Consider the following 21,797-nt stretch of genomic DNA (forward strand, 5'->3'; position numbering starts at 1 on the left):
GCCTCCAGATTGAGCTGGAAGAAGACGACTAGGATGAATACAAGATCCATGTTATAGGAGCTCAATCACAACAACAGCATGTATGGAAACTCACGTCTTTGCCTCCCATGGCCTCAAACATCTTCTCCAACTGAACTCTGAGCTGCTGGATGTTATTGATGATGATACATGGCTGAGGGGAGAAATAGAAAAATCATTACACACACACACTTCCTCTCCGCTGTCTGCTCCCAGTGTTTTATTGCAATCAATCAAGGTCGGTCCTTATAACTTTTCATTGCTTCTTTGGCAAAAATAACTCTTCATGCAGGGCAGGAGACGCAGGACTGTTCAGTAATTACTGTTCCTCCGGGGGCTCCTGGTCTCTCTGGGAGAGAGCAGCCTTTCCCGCGAGCCTTCGCCACATTCAGATAATTACACAGCCCTAATTCACTTTGAAACGCTGCAACCTGGGCACTTCGTTAGCAGCACAGAGCAGTTTATTGCACTAAAGTTAATCAACCTGACCACGGACACCAATGCTCCCGATTGAACTCAAATAAACCATTCAATTAGTCACTGCTTTCTGTTACCATGTGCCAAACTTTTTACACACTGTAATGTCTTCTGTAATGTCTTCTATTTTTTTTTAAAATATTTTTAAAACCTACCACTTTTTCCTTCTTGACATGATTTGGAAAGTCCTTTGCGATGATGTCAGCATAGGACAGCAGGACATTGCCAATAGTCTAAGAGAAAGACACAAAACATTGGAATGAGTGCACACTTCCAGTGAGAAATACTGTAGACTGACATTCTGTGAGAGCATTAGCAGGCAAAATCCACCTTGGCAAATCTCTTCATGTAGTTGCCAACGATCTGAGGGTCGGGACACTCCAGTTTGCGGATGATTTCAAAGCTCTGATTGAGCTGAGAGAACACATCCACCACCGAGCAGGAGAACAAAGCGTGCTCTGATGTGACCTGGAACTGCAGAACGGGAAGAAAGGGGAAAGTGTGAAAGTGTGAAAGCCTGATGCTGCAGCAGTGATCTGAGCACGACTACCACTGAACCTGAGGGCTCGGATTCCCCCAAGGGTCATCTGTGGAAGAAGTTCCCGCACTGTTACACGTAATGGACAATAAATCTACCCGCATTTCGGCTGCATGTGACTGTGATCGAAAGATTTGTTCGGGGATTCCTCTAAAAGTGTTTGGATGAGAGCAATGGAGGCAATCAGAGTGCTATGATGACGAGCAGGACCCTCATTAACAGTCGGGCCATTCGTGAATAGTATTATGGTATGTGACTGGGCCGAGGGACCGCTGTATTCGCTGACTCAGGAATGCAGAAGCTGCCTCCGGCGACAGTAATTGGACCCAAAGGGGTTCTGACATATGAGCTGGGAAAATCTTCAGCTGCTTCCCAACGACCTTGTTGCCGTGGGGATCTGTAGGCGCGAGTGAGGCTGAGTGTGGTATTTGCCGTTGCATCTGCACTTTTCCGCAGTGAAGTTTTTTTTCATTTGCCTTTTGAATTGAGTCGGTATTGATTGCCTTGAGGCCTTCAACCCACTCTTCTCAGGCCCTGAAATGTGCTGAGTCAGAAGAGACGGTGTGAGCTGCCTGAATTTGCATGAGAAATGCATGAATACGTTTATTCGGCAGGTGCAGGTAGGACGCAGATTTAAGCTTTCATACTGTATTTTATTACTGCCTCAGCAGAATTTGATTGTTGAATTTTAGTCAAACTTTAGTCTCACATGATCGCCTGTTTCCTTTCAGAAGTCTGCTCTCTACATTTTCGCTGCACGTCGCTGTAGAGGCGTTCCTTTAACAAACAACAGTCAGACATTTTGGGAAACCAGTCAAACCGGAGTGGTTTTAAGTCATTTGTTTGTATTTCAACAGACAAGAACTATCATTTAGCCATCTTTATGCTAAGCTAAGTTAGCCGCCGATGGTAGCTTCACACGTTACAGACATTTGAGTGGTATCTATCTTCTCATCTAACTCGTGGCATTTCCCCAAATGTAAAACTTGGGCAGGAAAACGACTTAGACGTGGCATTTCAAAATACCTGTTAGCATGCTAGCTGGCTAGAACTTTACTCATGAAGGAAGCAGATGAAAGCAGTTACCCCATCTTTTTTGTCCCTCTCCAAGGCCCCATGCAGAAAATCTCTGGACACCTCTTCATTCTCATCCAACCACATGACGACAAAAGGTTCAAACCAGCTGCAGAATAAGGACCAAGCAGAGATAACATGAGTCAAAGTGGTAGATGCAGGAGAACAGGTGTGGCTGCTGTTTCTACGATACGTACGCTGGATATTCAGGTACGTGCTTCTGGAAAGTGGACAGTTCCTTGCAGTACTCATTGTAGAGCCACTTCACCTTGAAGTGCAGGTTCATGTAATCTGCACTTTTACACAGGCGGTTCTTCTCATGCTCTGAATATCAAAGAGAAACCAAGACTGAGGAAAGTCCCATTTTAGCACTCGTTCTCCTTATAGTTTACACATAGAACACTTCCTCCTCTTCCTCCCCGGCATATGACTTCCCTCCACCCCAACATCACACACAAACACCTACCCTCCATGGCGTATTTCATGTCTTGTGCAAACATATTCCACATGACCTCAGCGCTGATCTTGCCCACGTTCAGTTCCTGGGGAAACCTATAAGAGGCAGAACTCAGGTTACATCCAGCTCTGTATCCAGTCAAGGTCATCTATTATTTAACCAGATCACTTTTTTATTTTTATGTAACTCCATCAGAGCTTCCTGTATATTTTTAGAGACATCATAATCATCTTTGCTTCCCAAAACAAAGCCAATAGGTTCATTTGAATTCCTGCTCATGAATGTTACAGTAACAGCTTGGAAAAGTAGGGATCCCGATGCAAACTAGCCCACACACACCACAGCATCGACTCCGTTTACAGTCAGCGCCAAGTAATAAAATACTAAATATTATAATACAGAAAAATATTGTTGTGAATATTAAAAGCGTGTTTTGTTTATTATACGGTTTGGTTTTCGTAGATATCTTTAGTACATTTGCTTTGCTTCCATTTAATAACTGACAGTGGCTTCAAAACAAACAAAGGCTGTTTGTTTGTCTGTTTGGCCTGCCCCCCCCCCCCTTCTTAAAACTAATCCCCTACAGCTACCCATAAAGCCCAGTGTTCCCTGATCGTGCCTTGAAAGTTCTGCCTCTGCATGCATACTTTGAGAATGAGGCCAATGTTATGAGCAGAGACTCACTGATTAAGACAAGGCGTGTAGGAGTTTTTGTCCTCCTCTATGATGGAAACGATGAGGGTGATGAGTTTGGACCAGAAGTCCAGGTTTTTGGTGCTGGGACCCTGCTCATCGGGAGGGACGGCCTTAGACTGGAGAAAGAAGGAGGTTGAGGATTCATATTGTAACACACACAAACAATAACACACACACACACACACACACACACACACACACACACACTTACAGGGTCCGTCTGATATTCCCTGTTGTAAAGGTCGTGGCAGTTGTTGAAAATGTACTCGTAGGTTGAGTTGAGACAGGCTTTCACGCAGTCCTTCACCACCTGGCTCGCCCTGGGGGGGCTCTGCAACTCCTGGACCTGAACACAAATGTTACACAACATATGTTTGAATCCAATGCTTCTCAAAGTGCTGTCAGACACACACAGTCTCAGCAGGAGGTTATCTTAGTGGGAAAGTAACCATAAACTCACTGAGCTGCACCAAAATACATTAGCAGGGTCTCAGACACACGCAGAGTTTCCTGATAATAGCTTCAGTTTGGATAGGGTAATGTTATGCTAATTCTCAGTTCACGCTTGAGGCTACTTTCCAGAAAGTACTGGAAATATATACCAGGTTTGTGTTCGGAGTAAAGTGTGTGAAGGAAAAGAAAAGACAAAAAGAAAGAGATCATTTGTTCAGTTATCCTTACCTTCATCCTGAAGAATGTGATGCTTGTCAAGAGATCAACCGTAGACTTGAGGTCTTGTAGTCTTTCAGGACTGCTGGCAGGGAAGTTATTCTAAAAGCACAAAAATAGATCATTGTAAAAATGTTGGTCCGAATTTAAAGGCTTTCTTTTTCTCCAGCTAGGAATATAAAGGAAATAAATATGAACATATCAAAACATCGTATTCATTTCATCCCAAAACCGAGACAAGACATTCCTATACATGTACAAGCAGAAATAGCACAACAGGAGGTTAGCAGTAAGTAGAATCAAAGTGTTATGCAATGACAGAGAAGCAGTCAGTACCCGGTACATGGACAGGTCAATCCTCAGCGAGTTGTGCAGCTGATCCAGCAGTTTGACAAACCTCTCCTTCTAAAGAGGGAAAAACAGAACAAACCGCGGCTGAAAGCTTATTTGTCACCATTTGACTACACAAACCCAAGGTAGGATGAGGCTCAGCTGATTGGACGCTCGGAGAAGTAGGAAGTGTCACGTAAAACTGACTTTCACCTCCAGCCCAAGGGGGCCAAGAGGTAGTCATTTAAAAGCAGCATTCTGAAGTATTCCTCAGTTCAAATACTAGGCCTCCTGTAGAATATATTCAAGTATGAAGGAGGGACTCACGCCAAAGTTTGATGCAGCAAATCTGTCTGAGGCAGAAACATTGTTGGAGGACTGGGTGGTGTGGGCATAGTAAGCGTTGATGTTGGCCAGCAGGGTGCTCATCACAGCTGGCACTCCTGGGCACATGTACTTAGATGACAAGCAGGCAAAGTGGCTGTGGGGTGGAAGTGGCAAAAAGAACATTCAATGTAATCATAGTAGTAATAATTCACTAATAACAGTCATTATCTAACTGTATGGAAATCAGTTGAATGAAACCAGTGGTTCTAACTCAGGGTCTGAGCTTCCTGATTCAACTTTTAAAAGTAAACGTTCAGAGTAATGGTTGAGGGACTGACGTCATGGCCTGGTAGATGGACTCTACTCCGTATCTCATGGCAAACTCGTCCACTATCTCCTGAGCAGTCTCCTCAAAATACACCTTCCAGGCATCATCCCCTTTGGCATCGGGGATCTTCACTACTCCGCCATTCTGCTCCTCAGTGGTATACTGGAACAGATGCTGAAAACAGAAAGGATGGAAATCAAAAATCAGCCAGATTAAAAAGCAAGGCCAAACAGATCAATTTAAGAGGCCATAGATCGAGTGTAAGTGTTAATGCTTGGATAGCCAGAAGCCTGATGACATGAGCTGAGACACCTTGATATACAACATATTCATGCCTGCCCTAATCCCTATATTGGTAAGACAATGGCTCAATAATTCCAGATAATTAGTAATGAAGTCGACTGTTAAACCATTGGGACAAACCTAATGTTGGCGATTTCATTGTTTTATTAAAAGGAAGTACATTTCCAGGAGTATAAAGCCAGAAACCCCAAGGGATTGATTGTGTTGTGAAGCGTGGAACTAATGGTTAAATACTCTTACATATTGAATGTTATATTTCAAGTGCAATTAATCCCAACATTATTTGGAGGATTTGCACCAGACGTGCCCTGAGACTGACCTCATGTAGGCAGGTGTACTGGACATGGTAAGGAGCAACCGTCTCCTCTCCTTTGATCTCGACACTTATGTGCATCCGGATGGCTCCTGACACAGCAGACTTATCAGTTCTCTTGTCTGTCAAATAGAAGGAAGATAAATGGGCTTTCTTAGATGAAATCTGTTGCATATACAAGAGAAAAGCACTTAAATGATCCATTTCTTTTATTGTTATCTCTGTTTGACTTCCTGCTCCTCTCATCCATCTCTGATTCTCCAGTCTTTTCTCCTAAACTCACCCAGGTTGTACCAAACGTCCATCTCCCCACTCAGAGTCCGGACTTCAATGATGGTTTGTCCCAGGAAGTCATCGCTCTCGCGTTTGAACCTCTGTTTCACGCGGGACTTGATGTCGTCGTCCTCGTCCCACACGCGGACCTTGATGCGGTCAGACGAGTTGTGGCATTCACTGGATGAGGGAGAGACAGAAGGCAAGGAGGAAATGAGGGAACATACACTCATCTATAAGTAATAAAAATAATAACCCTAAGTTAGAGCACTACACCATCCATTATAGAGGAAGAACATTTGAAACATTGCATCGTACTCACAAGTGGAAGTTTTCTTCCCAGACAGGGTTGAGGTTCCCGTAGATGGTCTTGGTTCTCTTCTTGGTCTTTCCTACTTGAACTGTCACATAAGGGTCACTGGAGCCGGTTTTGTCTTTAGCCTGAAGGCCCTGAGCACATACCACTGAGGAAGAGACGTAAACACATTTAAACAAACACCGATACGTAATATAGCTCTTTAACTAATACGTGAATGTATTTAGAAAATCCTTTTATATCAATAATAAGAAGAAAACAAGAACCATGGTATTTAATATCCAATACAGCACAACAGTTTTATTTGTATAACCCAAAATCACAAATTTGCCTCAATGGACGGAACAATCTGCACAACATATGACACCATGAACTCACCGGTGATGCTGATCTTCGCTGACCACTTGGAGGTCCCATCAAGCACGCTCTGCTTGATCTGTTTCATTTGTGTGCCGTGTGTCGTTTTGTCGAGGGCGAACACTTCCAGGATAAGCTCAAAGATTTCTGGTTTGTTCCTCTCTCTGATCTTCATGCGGTCTTTCAGGACCATGATGATGTTCTGGGTTCGGTCCTCTGCCCCGTGCTTGGAGCTCTTCTCTGCAGCTCCTGATGAGACGGATGAATGAATATAGAGAAACCAGTTTATTTACAGTTTCCCTTCAATCCAAGATAGCATCACATGAAGTCTCTGACATTTCTTGGCATGGGATCATACCCCAAACCTCCCCAAAATAATGGTGGGAACTGTTAACCATTGATCTGCTCAGGAAAAGTAGATAATAAGAGAGTGAAAGACCAACAGATGTTGATGGCATCAAGATCGTATGAGACTCTGTGGAGACAGCAGTGATGAATTATGCATCGCATAGATCAGTATGGGAATTGGATAAGGTGCCAGGTGTGGAGCTGAACTGGTCAAAGCAGTATTGATGCAAAGGCTATGGGTAGGAGAGAGGGGAGGCAGTGGTATGACAGCACATTACTCAGGAGATAAATTGAAAAGGAAAAGGGAGGAGAATGTGAGCGTGGATAGAGGACAAGAATAATGGGATGTCAATTGGGTGAAAAGATAGAGAGGAGAAGCTAAAATAGCATTAGTGTTTGTGTGGGTATGTATAAAAATAGATGTATGTGTTTAAACGTTTGTTTTGGTGTTGATTCTGCGATCCTCACTCTGCAGACAGTCGGCATTGAGCAGATCCTGGCACTTGTCGTGGCATTTGACACCACACTCAGAGCAGCGCATGCCTTGTCGGGCGATTCCCCAAAGCAGCCCCTCGCATTCGTAGCAGTAGGTGGGGGTGGTGGCTGTCCACACCTCAAAGTTGTGTGGAGTAGTGGATGAGATGGGGTAGATCAGAGCCTGCAGGGTCTTTTTATAAACATGACTTTTCTGCAAAAGGGCATGGAGGAGAGGGACGTGAGTTTTACACCAGCAGTGATTAAAGGCTGGAACATCCTGAACAGGAGTGTGGAGAAGAATCGAGATGAGAAAAACCCACCAGCTCTTCGTTGCCCAGAGTGGTGGAAGCCATGGCTGAGGTGATTCCGGCCTTACGAGAACTCTGCACCAAAGACTGGGAACAAACAGAAATGTAGACTTCAGCTTTTTACCTGATTTAGTGCTAAATACATTTGTAGGGGATGAACAAACACTCACCATGGCCTGATGAGTCCAGGCAGTGATGAAAGGAGACAAATGAAGAAATAGATTTTAGGACCTTCACACAACAAGCTGTTCAAATATCTATGATGATGCGTTATGTGTGTTTGTGTGAGCCACTCTGCATCTTACAGGTATGCCATAACCTACAAGAGTGTGGGGTTACTACACTGATTCATTACTGAAATCATATTGACATCACAGATGTGCAAGTAATTAATTTATCAACAAATCAAGGGTATGGCACCGCTGTGGAAGAGTAATCAACATGAGAAGCCTTTATAAGGCTCTATATAATCTGTATAAGATTGAGGGGATTATATGAAACAGGGAATGCTGGGAAATAAAGAAGAAGTGAAATATGTTTTAGATGTTTTCAGAGTAAGAACTATAAAGCATGAGATTATTATATTGGAGTAAACTGAGATTCAGTGAAACCAACATAAATTACCGCACAATACATTATTGCTTGTATGTGTTTGTTTCTCACCAGGTCTCTGACAAGAGGAATGGCTTTCCTCTTACGAAGGTCGGGCATGCTGTCAATACTGTAGAGTGCACCTCCCATTCTGCATTTAAAACAAGGATGAACCATTATATATTCGTCTAAATAAGGGAATGAATATTTAACTATTCTATCAGAAAAATAATTCCATGAAAGCAAATGTAATTCCCTCTATCTTCTAGTTTCTAATGCTCCTCCAGTCAAGGACTTCACTGGAGAGTTTAATTATGCAGGCGGTCTCGTCTCAAACAGGGGACGACGCTCCACGCACCTAGGAATCATTGCTGGGTTTCCATTTGGCTAACTTAGCACTTATTCAGTATGCAGCCTCAGTTCCACTCTGAGGTCTGCCTCATCTACAAATGACCTGCCAGCGAAGTCAGGGCAGCCCTCCGTGTTCAACACTCACTGGCCAAATGCCATAAGCTGGATGAGCCTGTGGATCAGAATGAAACAGAACAGAGGATTCCCGGACTAAAGAAGCGGTGGCAGGTTTCCATGATGATCTGAGGATCATTTTAGTTTAATTTATGGAGATATTGCATTAGATTGACTAAAACACTGTGTGATTTATTATGTGATCCATGTAAGAGAAAGTATTTAACTAGAGGAACTGCCAGCAGAAACTCACCCTCCTTTACCAAACCACAGCGAGCTGGAGGTCTCTCCTCGAGCCTGAGAGACAAAGAAGGAACGTCAGAAGAAGAAACAACCAACCTGCAACCTTTTAGCATTCAGTTCATTCTGTTATCTCTTTATGGAACTGCTTTATCGGACTATTCACACTGAAAATCCCACCTCGTTTGTAGGTTAGCAGTCAAAAGTGAGAATTTCTGAGATACCTCAAACAATTTGTACAACTGGGAAATAAAGCTGCCAAGATATGATCTATAGGCAAGCATGATTGGAAACTAAATAGAAACCAATTATTCAATACATGTATCCTTGTTAATGTCATCAAACAATAAATACACTGGTTTTGTATCAATGCAAACAATGATTTGCCTCATTTTTTAAATAAACTTGGAGACTCACTCTGGTTTATAATGAGACTGGATGACAGCTCTTGCAAAATATAACAGAAAAGATTGACTTGTGAAGATGAGTGAACACGGCGAAGGTGCCTTTTTTTACACACACGGGGCTCAACAAGACATCTGCTACACGCATGTCCTTCTTTCTCTCAAGCATCCAATCAGGTCGTACCTACCTGTCAGCATGCTCCAATGATGGCCGAGCAAAGTGCATGCGAGTGTCGCTATGGCAATGACATGAAACTGGAAAGAAAAGAAAGTGGGTTTCGGCACCAAAACAAAAACAAAAACTAAATGAAAGGAAGCAAAATGCACCAAAAAATGCAACGTGACGCGCGTCAACATAAACATCCAAGCAAGTCATTCATTTTTTGCACAACTGAACGACATGAAAAGAAGCAACACAATATGTGAATAAATATGCAAGTGAAAACGGATCAAGCTAAATGTAATGTGAACAATTACATCAAGCAGGTCAAGGAATGGTGTGGTGCCGCACCTCAACTCAAATAAAAAGTTTGCTGTCGGTCAAGACATCAGTATTTTATTTTAAGAAAACCAAATGGTAGCCGTCATAGAATATGGAACACATTACGTCTGCTTTATGCGCCTTGCAAAACTCCATTATCAGAACAGAACTCAGAACTTACTGTATGTACCCGGTCTTTCATATAAATAATGCACTGCACATTCATATTTCAAAGACTTGGTAGACACTTTTAGAGTCTCTTGAAGTCTTAGATTATTTAGATTTAGATTACTTGGTGCAGCTGATTCAGGCCTACAGCTCAGCGATTTGACTGTTGTGAAGGATTGAACTGAAATTTGGAGTGAGGGTGAAGTTCAAACCATCGATCTTACCTCTCGAAGCTGTTCTAAGACCTTATTGTAGAGCCGCAGCCAGTTCTCTTTGGCTCTGACTGCTGGATCCACCGGCTCTTTGGGCTCCTCTATGACTGGAGGACTAAAACAAAAAGCTGATGTCATTCTATGATTGGTGACAAATGTGTTATTGCTCTTCTAGTTGATTTTTGGCCTATAGTTCATTCATTTGTTTCTTTTCAACCTTCACCCCTACCTCTCAGGTAGCATGGTTTCTTCCTCTAATGGTGTCGGCGGCCTGCTCTCTTCAAAACGCTCCTCTTGCTCCTCCATGATGACGGCCTCCTCTGGCTGAGCAGGGGGCGTCCTGGCCTCGTTTTCCAACATCATTTCTTCCTCTAACCATGGCTCTTCCTCCAGCTGGAGAGCCTGGTCGTCCGGGGCAGCCGACTGTGTGGTGGCAGCACCGTTGAGATGGGATTGAGGCTGCACAGAGGACGGGGTCGGTTGGGAGGAAGGGCCCATGGCAGTCGAGGGGGGCTGGGAAGCTGAGCTAGCCGCGGTGGCTGGGTGGGATGGAGGGACAGCGTTGCCTGCAGAAGACTGGTGTTGCTGAGATACGGCTGAGGCTGGAGGGTGAGCCTGGGCAGGCTGTGCGCTGGGAACAGAGGACAGGAAAGTAGATGCCAAGCCTGTGACTGCAGCTGTGAGAGGTTTGGCCATTGAGAAGAAGGAAGTGGCAGATGGGGCCGGCTGAGGCTGTGTTTGAGGCTGGGGCTGTTTAGGTGGTTGGGCTGTCGGTTGACCAGAAGGAGGCTGCGCTGATGGGACCAAGCCAGGAGGATGAGACTGGTTGGATGTTTGGTTGGGGGCTTGAGTAGGGGGCTGTTGTTGGTGTAAGGATGGCTGTTTCTCCAGAGGAGGTCTGGGGGTCGGTACATCCAGAGTTGGGGGAGCTGTTGACGTTGGGGTGGGGGTAAACGGGGGCTCCATGTCCTCACTGAGGGTCCCATCCAAGTTGTACAAATCCTCGTCATCATACATCATCTCCTCATCCTCATAGAGGCCCTCCTCTTCTCCCTCATACAGTCCTCCATCATCCTCCTCGTACAGAGCCGCCTCCTCTCCTCCATCTTTGCTGTAGCCCCCCTCATCACTGTATGCCCCCTGGGTCTCATCAGGGTCCCAGTCTGGAGAGCCTTTACTGTAGCTAACAGAGGAGTGGCAGGAGTGGTAAGAGTCGTTCTCGTCATAAGGATCCCTCTCTCCATACTCGACGCCATAGTCCTCCTCGCTCAGCTGACTGCTGCATCGACTCAGCTCTGCAGACGAGGCATAGCTCCCCGAGGGACTGAAGGGAGGAGGAGAGAAAACCCAAACAGAGTTAAGACTGCAACATGTTCAGAAAAGCCTCATCATTGAAGAACGGAAGAAGGATACCGTTTAAGATGAAACATAGAGAGACTTTCATTCATCTTATTATTATTGCTTTTATACACAGAAAATAAATGGTTTACCCTCCCTTTATGAGCCATCTCAAAAATGCTTACAGAGCACTTTATCAGAGCACTCAATGCTCTAATAAATGCTCAATGCTCCTGCACACTTTGTACTCACTACAGACAACCTTACTAAAAACCTTTTCTACATGTCTGAGGGTGGCCAGGAATAATGCTGATGGCTAATCGATGACAAGCACTGGGGATACAAGAGTAGCAGACAAGCAGCGAGAAATGGAGCAGAACAGAAAGGTGAATGGCCTCCAGAAAGCTGACAAAAGAAAAAGAACAACAGGGAAACATAATTTATACTCTGAGGATGAGTGGGGCTGTTAAAAACAGAATAGAGGCAGAGAGAAGGAAGAGGATAGACGGGGGAGAGAGGGAGACAACGAAGACAGGGAGGAAGTCAAAACAGAAGGAGAGAGCTCAGGGAGTCGGTGAGTGTAGAGAGTTGAGAGGAAAGACTTGAAGAAGAACGGGCAGGGGAGAGGGGAGGACATTTTGACATGTCACAGTAAGAAAAGCACCGGTGTGAAGGATGAAGTGAGTGAGGGCTGAATTCCATTCAGGTGCATCCGTCTCCTGTTTACCGTCACACTGTCATGGCTTACTGGCACACTAGAGCCATTGTTAGTGTTACAAACATACCTTTGCTTTCCCTACTATGACAAGCCAACATGTCATCATCACTATTACATTTAGTGGGACAATATTGAGTTAATAATTAGTTAATTAGTTTAGTCAATCAACGATGACGATGATGAACATGGTTGTCAATAATCATTTTGAGAACACATTGAGCATAAAAAGGGGCCAAACATGAAAACATGTTTCTTTGCTTGTGCACATGTCTGTGGGTATCTGGAGTGTCTACCAACCCACAAACATGGTTTTCTTTGGGCTGCCTGGATCTGAAAACAAGCCCTTCCTTTGTCACATGCAGGTTCTTTAGAATATACTGCACCCCATCATATCTCCATCACAGCTTGAGAACTACCTTTGCTTTTTTAATGACATTTTAAGATATACTATGATCTTTTAAAAGTCACTTTGTGTGTTACATTCTGATGCAAAATTCTTCACAATTTTATAAACCAAAAAAAGTACTGATAAGACAATAACCATTACTTCCTAATTCCACTGAAGCAGGAACACACCTGACAGTCCTCTGATGTTGGTACTCCAGGTCTTGGCTGTTGCCCGAGTGCGGGTAAGAGAAGCTTCTGGAGTTGCGGTGCTGGTGGCTGATGGGATACTGGTGGACAGAGGCGTTGGGCTGGGATGTACTGTAGTAGGGAGGGGGGATGCTGTTACTGGTTTCGCTGCGATAGTCGCTGTCCCTGTCGTCCACGGCACTGTCTGGGTCTTCATCTGCACATGTGCATGACAAGAGGAACACATTATCAGTCTGCAGTAACAGGAAAAAACAGCAAGAGGAAGTGAATATGAAAGAATGAAAGTGATACTCCTAACTGATGACTCGTCATGTGGCACAGAGATAAGAGGATCTAATCAGCACGGAACCAATCTTTTAGTACTATGGTAATTACAGATATTATAGATGAGATGGCAGCATTCCACTACTGAACCCCTATCAGTCCCATATAGGTCATTCAGAGTGCGTCCATACATGAAGCGCATGATGAATATCATCAGTGGCTTCCTTCTCGTAATACATCATAAATCCATTCCATACTAAGGAGAGGCTTTATTTTTCTGTGGTGTCCATAGATCAGAGATTAACATCCCTGAGGGAAGTAATGACAGGATGTAGAAGTGCTGAATCACTCAAAAACAAAACCAGAATCTATCAATCATTCATCATTAGTCTCTCGCACTCGGACGAAGGGAGATAGTCTGAGCGTGTGAAGACAAATTCACTAATTATTACACATCTGCTCATCCCAGCAAGAGAGAAAGAGATAGAGAGATACATGTTTATGAATATATGTGCAATATGGACAGTGCACTGTGCAAGCATGTTGACGCTGACATGGCTGTACAGCGGCTGTTTCTTTTCCTTTTTGTTAACGCTGTGAGCTCTAAAAATGTAATCAAATCAAATGTACGTTCATTGTTTGAGGGGAAAGTGGCAGAAATCACAGAGAAGGATAAACCTCAGTGAATAATACTAAAGCTATCTGCATGAGAGAAAAACGATGGTTTGGGGGAGTCATTTAGAGGAAATGTCCCTTTAAAGATCATTTCATATACATTCCTAATTTATAATCAGGACAATGACAAGATGTCCCGCCCTCTAATTTAAAAAAAGTTGAAAGTCAGCATTGCACTATAGTTACAGTGTGTTCACTTACTTTGTTGTTCTCCCCAAAGACTCCAGTTACCTTCAATAAAACAGGAGGGTGTCAGTATTGATTATGTATTGCAATGGTGTCCAAACATAAACATGCATTCAAGCAATTACTTCATTAATGTTCCCAGATGAAGCTGGTGAATGGAAAGAGGGCTGAGGCTCCAGCTCTCTCCACCTGCACCAGACAGCAGACAGCAGGCTCAGCAGGCTCCTCAGACGGGCCAATAGTTGGAACACAGCAGCATCCCGGTGGAGCTCACCTCCGGACATTTGATACCACTATCGATCCTTTACAGTGCAGCCATCTTTTCCCCTCTAACGCACATCAACTCATGTGTGGTTACACACAAAATGCACACCCTGAGCTAAAGCAATCTAATTACATCCCAACAGTTAAATACATAACTCTCTTGTTCAGCACAAACAAATGAGTATTTGTGAAAACATTGATCGGTCACTTACAGCACTGGGTTCCCGGTGCACGTAGAGGGCGTTCCTGCTCCTCCTGGTAAGAATAATAGAGTCAGACAAAGATTAACTGGTCATCAACGTGGAAATGTTAGGTCTAGATGTCATTGTATTTTTCATTTTGCACATTTTCTTTAATAAACCTAAGTTTGTGTGCATCTCCTTCATTTGCCCACGAGCCGGGCGTAACAGCAGGAAGTGGAGAAAATGTTGAGTTGGATTTCCTTTTATAATGTATGATATAGTTATTCTCAACCAATTAATCATGTTGGCATGATCCTAAAACGTGGGCACATGCTGGGTATTTAATCAAATGTGGTGACAGCTTACATCTTGGTCCCTCATAGCATTGAGCTGCTCCAGTTTTTTCGCCCAGTATCGTGCCTCATCCTCAGGGATATCTGAAAACAACAAGCCACACAAACTCAGGGTGCAAAAAAACCCAAATGGAGCTCCACCTACAAAGGTGTTAAAATAGTCACTAAACTTTTTTGCCTTGACAACAGTTTTGTTCTTTGTTGCAAACTCGGCTATAAAACAACACATTTGTAGATATTATTTGACCCACATACTTGGGCCTGTGACATTGAAAATTGCCCTTTTTGCTTCCAGCTTCAAAGGCAAGCCCCTATAAATAGGCCAGGCCCACAAACTGTGGAGTCAGGTATGCTATATCGACTTGAGGAAGGGGAAACAGTAAGAAATTGACACCTAATCAATGCTAAGCTGGATTACCGAGAAGGAAAGGACACTAACAGTCTCCCCACATACACACGGACAGCCTGGAATACATATAACTGAAAAGTAGGTCAGTTTAATGTATCAATCAGGTATTATTGGTGTTCATATATTGTTGTTAAAGCTCCCATATTATGGTCTCATATAGGTCTCAGAGGCCCCCACAACATGTCTTTAAAGTCTAGAGATCCCTCTTTTTCAGCCCTGCTCAGAACCGGCTGTTTGTGTGTGTGTTGTGATAATGAGCTGTCTGACGTGCCCCTCCCTGGAAGGAAATGTGGCCGGCTGGTGGAGGTGTGAAGTCAACACTTAGCTGAGGGAGTGAGGGAGCCAGCAACAGAGGGAGAGGTTGGACTTTATGTTATATATGTTACTGTTAGAAACCCACGGTGAAGGGAATTTTACATAATATGGTGTGAGGCAGACGTGATTTATTCAAGTCCTCGTCTCCTTCCCTCAAGGGTTGATGATTTCCTATATCTGCATATTCTCATCTGCTCCCATCTATTGACAGTTCCTGACTTTGATGCTTGGTGTATGAATATTGATTTCTCACCCAGGGGCAGCTCAAACCGTGTGTCGAGCAGCACCAGGTGGAGGGTGGGCTCTTTGGTGCCACAGATCTCATTATCAGTCATGATGACCTGAGAGTCCAGTGTGAGCCACTCTCCAGGACCTTCCTGCACACAGACACACAGACACTTTGTGGTTGACACACAAACAACATGCTGTACATGTTCAAGTGAGTGAGTCCCTTGAGTCCAGCTGAATACAGAGTGTTCAACTACAGTCCTTCTCATGTGGGTAGTGGCTAACCTCATTTGACTGTCGGATACTACGGAGGGGAATCCACACGGTGCCGACCATGGTGTCCCAGATCAACCCTTTGTTCCACACCTCTACTGTCAGACCCAGGTCCAAGCGGTTGATTTCGCTGGAAGGGGAGAGAAAGACGAGCAGAAAAGTTAAAAGTGAAGAGAAAACTGGCTACGTAATAAAATACATATAAAGACAGCTGGGGAACGTACATTAAATACATTTCTGAGGTACTTATACCAACTTAACTATTTCTATTTGATACAACTTAATAATTACACTCACAATCAGAAGGAAACATCATTTTAAATCCACTACATTTATTTGACAGCTGTAGTTACTTTTAAGATTTTACATACAAATACATAAAATAAGCTTAGAAAATACTGTGCATTGTTAAAGATTAAACCTTAAATTGGAGTTTGAACAAAGGACTTTTAATGTAATATTTTTACATCAGTGCTTTTTACTTCACAGTAATCAGCTGTGGGCTTCACTGTGACAAATATAAGACATGTCTCTGTGGGAGCAAGCCTGAGAGAATCTAAATAAAACATTTACAAGACAGCAGGACGGACAGGAAAGACAGAGGGAGGGAGAGACTTGGGGATGAATGGAGGGAGGGAGGGAGGAGTGTGATGAAGGCAGCGGAGGAGGTGATTGTATCGCATGCCTGGAGGGAGAGAGTGGGAACTTTAATCAAGAAATAGGGGGACTGGATTTCCCGTCTCAGCGGTGACTCCTTTAAGGAAACGTGCCTGTTTGATTCATGGCAGTGACTGAGGGGGTGCAGTCATTTAAAGACAGTTTGAAGGAGGGGATGAGGCTCTCTCTGCAGCCCAAACATTACATAACACTGCTTTACTGATGCAACCCCAGTACAATGCTCAACGCCTTCAAACATCACACAAAGGCACAGGACTCACAGTCAGCCTGCCTGCCGCATCCCACATGCTAAACGATTCTCACCATTTATCACCCATTTGCTGCTTCGCTGTCAATACCCCACGATGGCATTCCCCTTTGCATGTCAAGCTAGCTATGATTCCAATATCTACCGAAACACAAGCCTAAAACAAGGAGGAGAGGAAAGAGGGAACACAAGGAGGAGGAGGGGCTAGATGAAGATCAACGATGTGTTTCGAGGCTTGGAGGGAGCCGAGGTCGAGAACGAGGATAAGAGGGGCAGAGGTGTCGAGCGAGAGCAGATGAAAAAGAGGGTGAGGTGGTGTTGGATGGAGGTACAGATGTGCAGAGGAAGAGACAGGGATGAAGGGCACTTGGAGAAGTGAAAAACAGGAGACTGAGGAAGGAAAGATGGAAAGTAAGAGATAAAAAAACACAAAAGCACTCAAGCAGCTGAAGTGGAAAGTAGATGAGAGGATGAAAGAGGGAGGGAGAGGGAGGAGTAGAAGAAGATGATGAAGGACTCACAACATGAAGTCTTGCTCCCAGCTGGGCAAGTTGCCCCTGACAGCAATGGTTGTGCTCTTCACATTTTGTACTTTTAGAGTCACATAAGTGTTGAACTTCTCTGTTGAGGAGAGGAGGGTTGGAGGAAGAGATTTGTTAGCATTAGAAAGTGTATACTTGACAAAGACTTCAAATCCCTTCATGCATTAATGGCTGCTGCATGTCATACGTCATCAGTCTGCTTTAAGATTACATTACAGCGAGTCCCTCCCTCTCTCTACTTCCAGGATGCCAGGTCTTACCTTGGGGTCCATCCAGCTTGGCTTTCTTCACTGTGGACACAGAGAGGGACAAAGTCACACACAGGAACACCATCTGCTTTCACTCCTCAACGCTCCTGCACCCTCTTTTCTGGCTTTTACACAGAGAGCAGGCAACGAGAGGATGCTCGTGATTAATTAAAACACAGTCTGTGAATTATATTAAACTAGAAATATCTGTAAAAACAGTAAGCATTTTAATACATGTGAGGCATATTTTAATAACCTCTAAATGGCGATAGGTATACAGTGAATATTCACTACATGAGTGTTGATGCAGGAATTTACATCTATGTAGATTTGGACTAGTGCTTTTTTGCCATAAGGTCCAGACGTGTTGCACAGCGTGGCGGCAGAAACACACGGAAACACACAGAAACACAGAAACACACAGAAACACACAGAAACACAGAAACACACAGAAACACACAGAAACACACAGAAACACAGAAACACACAGAAACACACAGAAACACACAGAAACACACAGAAACACAGAAACACACAGAAACACACAGAAACACACAGAAACACAGAAACACACAGAAACACACAGAAACACACAGAAACACACAGAAACACACAGAAACACAGAAACACACAGAAACACACAGAAACACACAGAAACACACGGAAACACACAGAAACACACAGAAACACACAGAAACACACGGAAACACACAGAAACACACGGAAACACACGGAAACACACAGAAACACACAGAAACACACAGAAACACACAGAAACACAGAAACACACAGAAACACACAGAAACACACGGAAACACACAGAAACACACAGAAACACACAGAAACACACGGAAACACACAGAAACACAGAAACACACACCGTTTCCCTGCTGTGCTTCATCAGTGTGGGATACAGAAATAGACAGTAGAGCTTAATGCAAATAAATCACCATCATGAGAAACACCATGTGAACACCGACTCATGACTTTTCTCTCAATATTTTCTCCACAGACCTTCCACACCAGACCCGGTCACCATAGCAACCACCAGAAAATGAAAAGTTGACATAAAATTGCCCCAAGTCAGCAATGCACTTTTCTTGTTTACACACACACACACACACACACACACACACACACACACACACACACACACACACACACACACACACACACACACACACACACACTCAACTGCAGTTACTCACTGACATCAATCACAAACAAAACAAATATCAATCTCCACTTCATTCACACCTCACCGATCTTAATGTCAACTCCACGTCCAACACACATGTTGGTTTCAGCAGTCCTCTTACATTGTTGAGGCATCAGATCCTGCTTCATACCGTGTTTTAGAGTCAACAGCCCCGGCGATAGATCAGTACATGAGGAGGATCAATAAAAAAGGAATTGGATTTTCAACACTGGAAAGCTGAAGCTTAATAATGCCACACAATCATAAATTTCTCCTGACAAGGTGGGTTACAACGAGAAATGTCCACAGGCACCACAAATAATGTTTTGCCACATCTGTATTGAAGCAGATAGGACAAGCCCAACACACGCAGACACATACTGTACATGTCAGTGCTTATAACTCATAAACATTAAGCCTGAAGGGCTGGAACATTGGGTAAATCGACTGGAATGTAGGTTATGGGTGAGAAGCCTGCATTCAGATAATGAGGTCAAAGCTATAACTATCTATCACCATCTCATTAAATGTCTTATAGGACATAACAAAGCAAAGTGTGTGTTCTTGAAATCAGAGAGTGTGTTTTTTAATTCTTTACACCAGAGAATGCGCCGCACAATCTGCAAGACCCAACGGTACATTTTGTGCAATCCCCATTTACTTGATTCAGGAAGAAGGCTTCCACTGACACAGCAGACTCTGACTTATGGGAACGAAGCGGATTGCCAAGAAAACAGAGACTCGACAGGGAATCAAGCAAACCTTTCAACGTGAACTGTCAGGGAATGTAAAGTAGGGAGTGGGTGAGCCGAGTTCAGCCCTCCACTGACAAAATGGGGGGGTGACATGATTCAGAGAGACACCGCCTTATTCTTAGGGATCATACACTCAGATCTCCAGCGGTCCTTGCAATTGCTGACAGAGTCATTTCAGTCCCAGATGTGGTGTCCAAATCAAGATGGGGAGAAAACTGGACTTGAAAATGTGGAATATCTGCAGGAAAAGATGCCAAGTTTTTCAGAGTTAATCGACATCAGTGTCTGAATTCTGCTTTGTCTGCAGATGCTCCGAAGAAAAGCTGCCTCTTCTTAAGGTACAAAGTACTGTGGGGCTAGAAATATCTTCAGTCAGGTAAGCATGAATGATGTAACGGGAACAGGAAGAGGGCTCTCTGCCAAGTCTCGTAGTCTACGAACACTGAGTGTTTATGAATGAGTAACACTCAGGGTCTTAATGACACCGGGGCCTGACTCAGTGCAGGATGGTCAGTGGGTGCATCTGGCAGGACGGGGTGAGGTGGAGTAGCATCCATGATGGGCCCGGTGTATAAAAGGTGACTTTGAAACCTCCCTTAACTTTCACCTGGTCCCGACATTTTCCATTATTCTACGACATGTCTGGAGCTCAAACATGTCTCCACACACTCATTTACTGATCATATTTAAAGGATTAGTTGATTGATGGGAGAATTATCAGCAATTCTGTTTGACAATCAATATATTTATCATGTTTAAAGCAGAATGCCAAATATTCTCATGTTTTTATCTACTTCAATGTGAGAGTTTTTTATCCTAAATGATCGAACAATAGATATTTGGGGATTTTTGGTCTGATAAGATGAGCAATTATGAAACATCAAATGAGACTGTTTGGAATTCTGTCTGTAATGAATGTCTGAACCCGACACATTCATTGACTGTCAGACAAAAATGGACAAACATTCTCTACATTTAAAAGCTGTAAGCAAACAATATAGTGCTAAAATAGTTGCTCATTTATTTTCTTTGGATCATATTTCCTAACTAACAAATGTTTTCAGCTCTAATTGGGATCTTATAGATCAACAATTGATCACATAATAGAGAGAATCCACTCACTTTGTAAAACCAGGGTTTAGTAATGAAATCATTAACATTCTTTAAGTCCTCTCCTGCTTCAAATGAAGTCAAGTAAGGACAAATTGCACAGCAACCATCGTTACGCCTTTCAGTGAGCTTAGACAACAACGCTCATCCTTTTGAGAAAGTTGGGTTTATTGGGCAGTCATGTTGATTTAAGCCTAAAGCTAGAGGAAGGAGAATCCCCCATCCCTCCCTCTCTCTCAGTTTGGCCATTTATGAGTGAATCCTGCGTCCTGAATGGGAAGCTGGAGGTCGAATGAGACACGATCACCGCAGATGCTTATTCATCGTGCTGAGAGGCGACGTGTCAGCAGCATCAGGAGCTTTTAGGGGAGTCTGGTGACGCATCGCTTCAGGGAAAAGGAGCATCTCCGGCCGACGCCAAGTATTCCCTCACGACTACGGCGGAGCGGCAGAGGCGGCGGAGGCGCGGCAGCGCGGCAGCGCGGCGGAGGCGGTGCGGCAGCATCATCAGCAGGGACTTTTCCCCGTCCTCCACCTCCGTACAGCCACTGCCCACGCATGAATGAACATGCACGGAGACACACACACACACACACACACACACACACACACACACACACACACACACACACACACACACCTCCGTGTAGACACTGATAGAAACTCAGGTGTGACTGCTTTTAACGGTCACGACTGGCTGACGCGGGATAACTCATTCATACAAGGCAGGACCCAACGTGTCATTCAGCTACGGCGCCGTTAGAGGCATCCCCACACCGAGCTACCGTGTTTCCGTTAAGACCGGCTCCTCGGTGATCTGACGACCGAGCAGCACACAAACCCCTCCGCTCCTCCGGCTAACGACACACGGACGTCTCCACGGAGCCGACAGCGCCGCGGGCTCCGTCAGACAGCAGCTAGACCCCCGCTAACTTCAGTAGCATCACACACCGAGGGTTACCCGTCTTACCTCCCACACACAGCAGGGACATCTCGGATCGCGGCGGGAGCGTCCCGGGCTGTCCTCTACGGAGGGCTCCGTGGTCCTCC

At 44.2% G+C, this 21,797-nt stretch overlaps 2 protein-coding genes across 2 annotated transcripts in view; both read right to left on the reverse strand.

Annotated features, from left to right (window-relative positions):
* Positions 1-7,691, reverse strand: part of LOC311011925 (protein unc-13 homolog A-like) — a 15,727-nt gene extending 8,036 nt beyond the window's left edge. The window contains exons 1-19 of the mRNA XM_084007139.1: positions 7,622-7,691; positions 7,293-7,512; positions 6,498-6,725; positions 6,126-6,267; positions 5,814-5,983; positions 5,537-5,652; positions 4,925-5,088; positions 4,587-4,740; positions 4,266-4,334; positions 3,942-4,031; positions 3,472-3,606; positions 3,249-3,376; positions 2,574-2,659; positions 2,305-2,431; positions 2,120-2,216; positions 826-969; positions 651-728; positions 95-172; positions 1-14 (exon numbers count right to left, since the gene is read on the reverse strand). The exon at positions 1-14 is cut by the window's left edge and continues 75 nt beyond it. Of these exons, the coding sequence (XP_083863265.1) occupies positions 1-14; positions 95-172; positions 651-728; positions 826-969; positions 2,120-2,216; positions 2,305-2,431; positions 2,574-2,659; positions 3,249-3,376; positions 3,472-3,606; positions 3,942-4,031; positions 4,266-4,334; positions 4,587-4,740; positions 4,925-5,088; positions 5,537-5,652; positions 5,814-5,983; positions 6,126-6,267; positions 6,498-6,725; positions 7,293-7,512; positions 7,622-7,654 (2,273 nt within the window). The 5' untranslated portion in view covers positions 7,655-7,691. The remainder of the gene's footprint in view (positions 15-94; positions 173-650; positions 729-825; positions 970-2,119; positions 2,217-2,304; positions 2,432-2,573; positions 2,660-3,248; positions 3,377-3,471; positions 3,607-3,941; positions 4,032-4,265; positions 4,335-4,586; positions 4,741-4,924; positions 5,089-5,536; positions 5,653-5,813; positions 5,984-6,125; positions 6,268-6,497; positions 6,726-7,292; positions 7,513-7,621) is intronic.
* Positions 7,692-8,071: 380 nt separating this feature from the next.
* Positions 8,072-21,791, reverse strand: LOC311012476 (uncharacterized protein; the record flags this gene model as incomplete). Its single annotated transcript, XM_084007937.1, has 14 exons — positions 21,718-21,791; positions 17,697-17,726; positions 17,416-17,515; positions 15,982-16,099; positions 15,722-15,845; positions 14,758-14,828; positions 14,422-14,464; positions 13,961-13,990; positions 12,803-13,016; positions 10,400-11,494; positions 10,183-10,285; positions 8,919-8,962; positions 8,273-8,351; positions 8,072-8,080 (listed from the first exon to the last, which is right to left on the reverse strand). The coding sequence occupies exons 1-14, from the start codon at positions 21,737-21,739 to the stop codon at positions 8,072-8,074; spliced, it is 2,082 nt and encodes a 693-aa protein (XP_083864063.1). The 5' UTR covers positions 21,740-21,791.
* Positions 21,792-21,797: the final 6 nt, after the last annotated feature.

This window comes from Eutrigla gurnardus, assembly GCF_963514095.1.
Source record: "Eutrigla gurnardus genome assembly, chromosome: 4".
NCBI classification, from domain to species: Eukaryota; Metazoa; Chordata; class Actinopteri; order Perciformes; family Triglidae; genus Eutrigla; species Eutrigla gurnardus.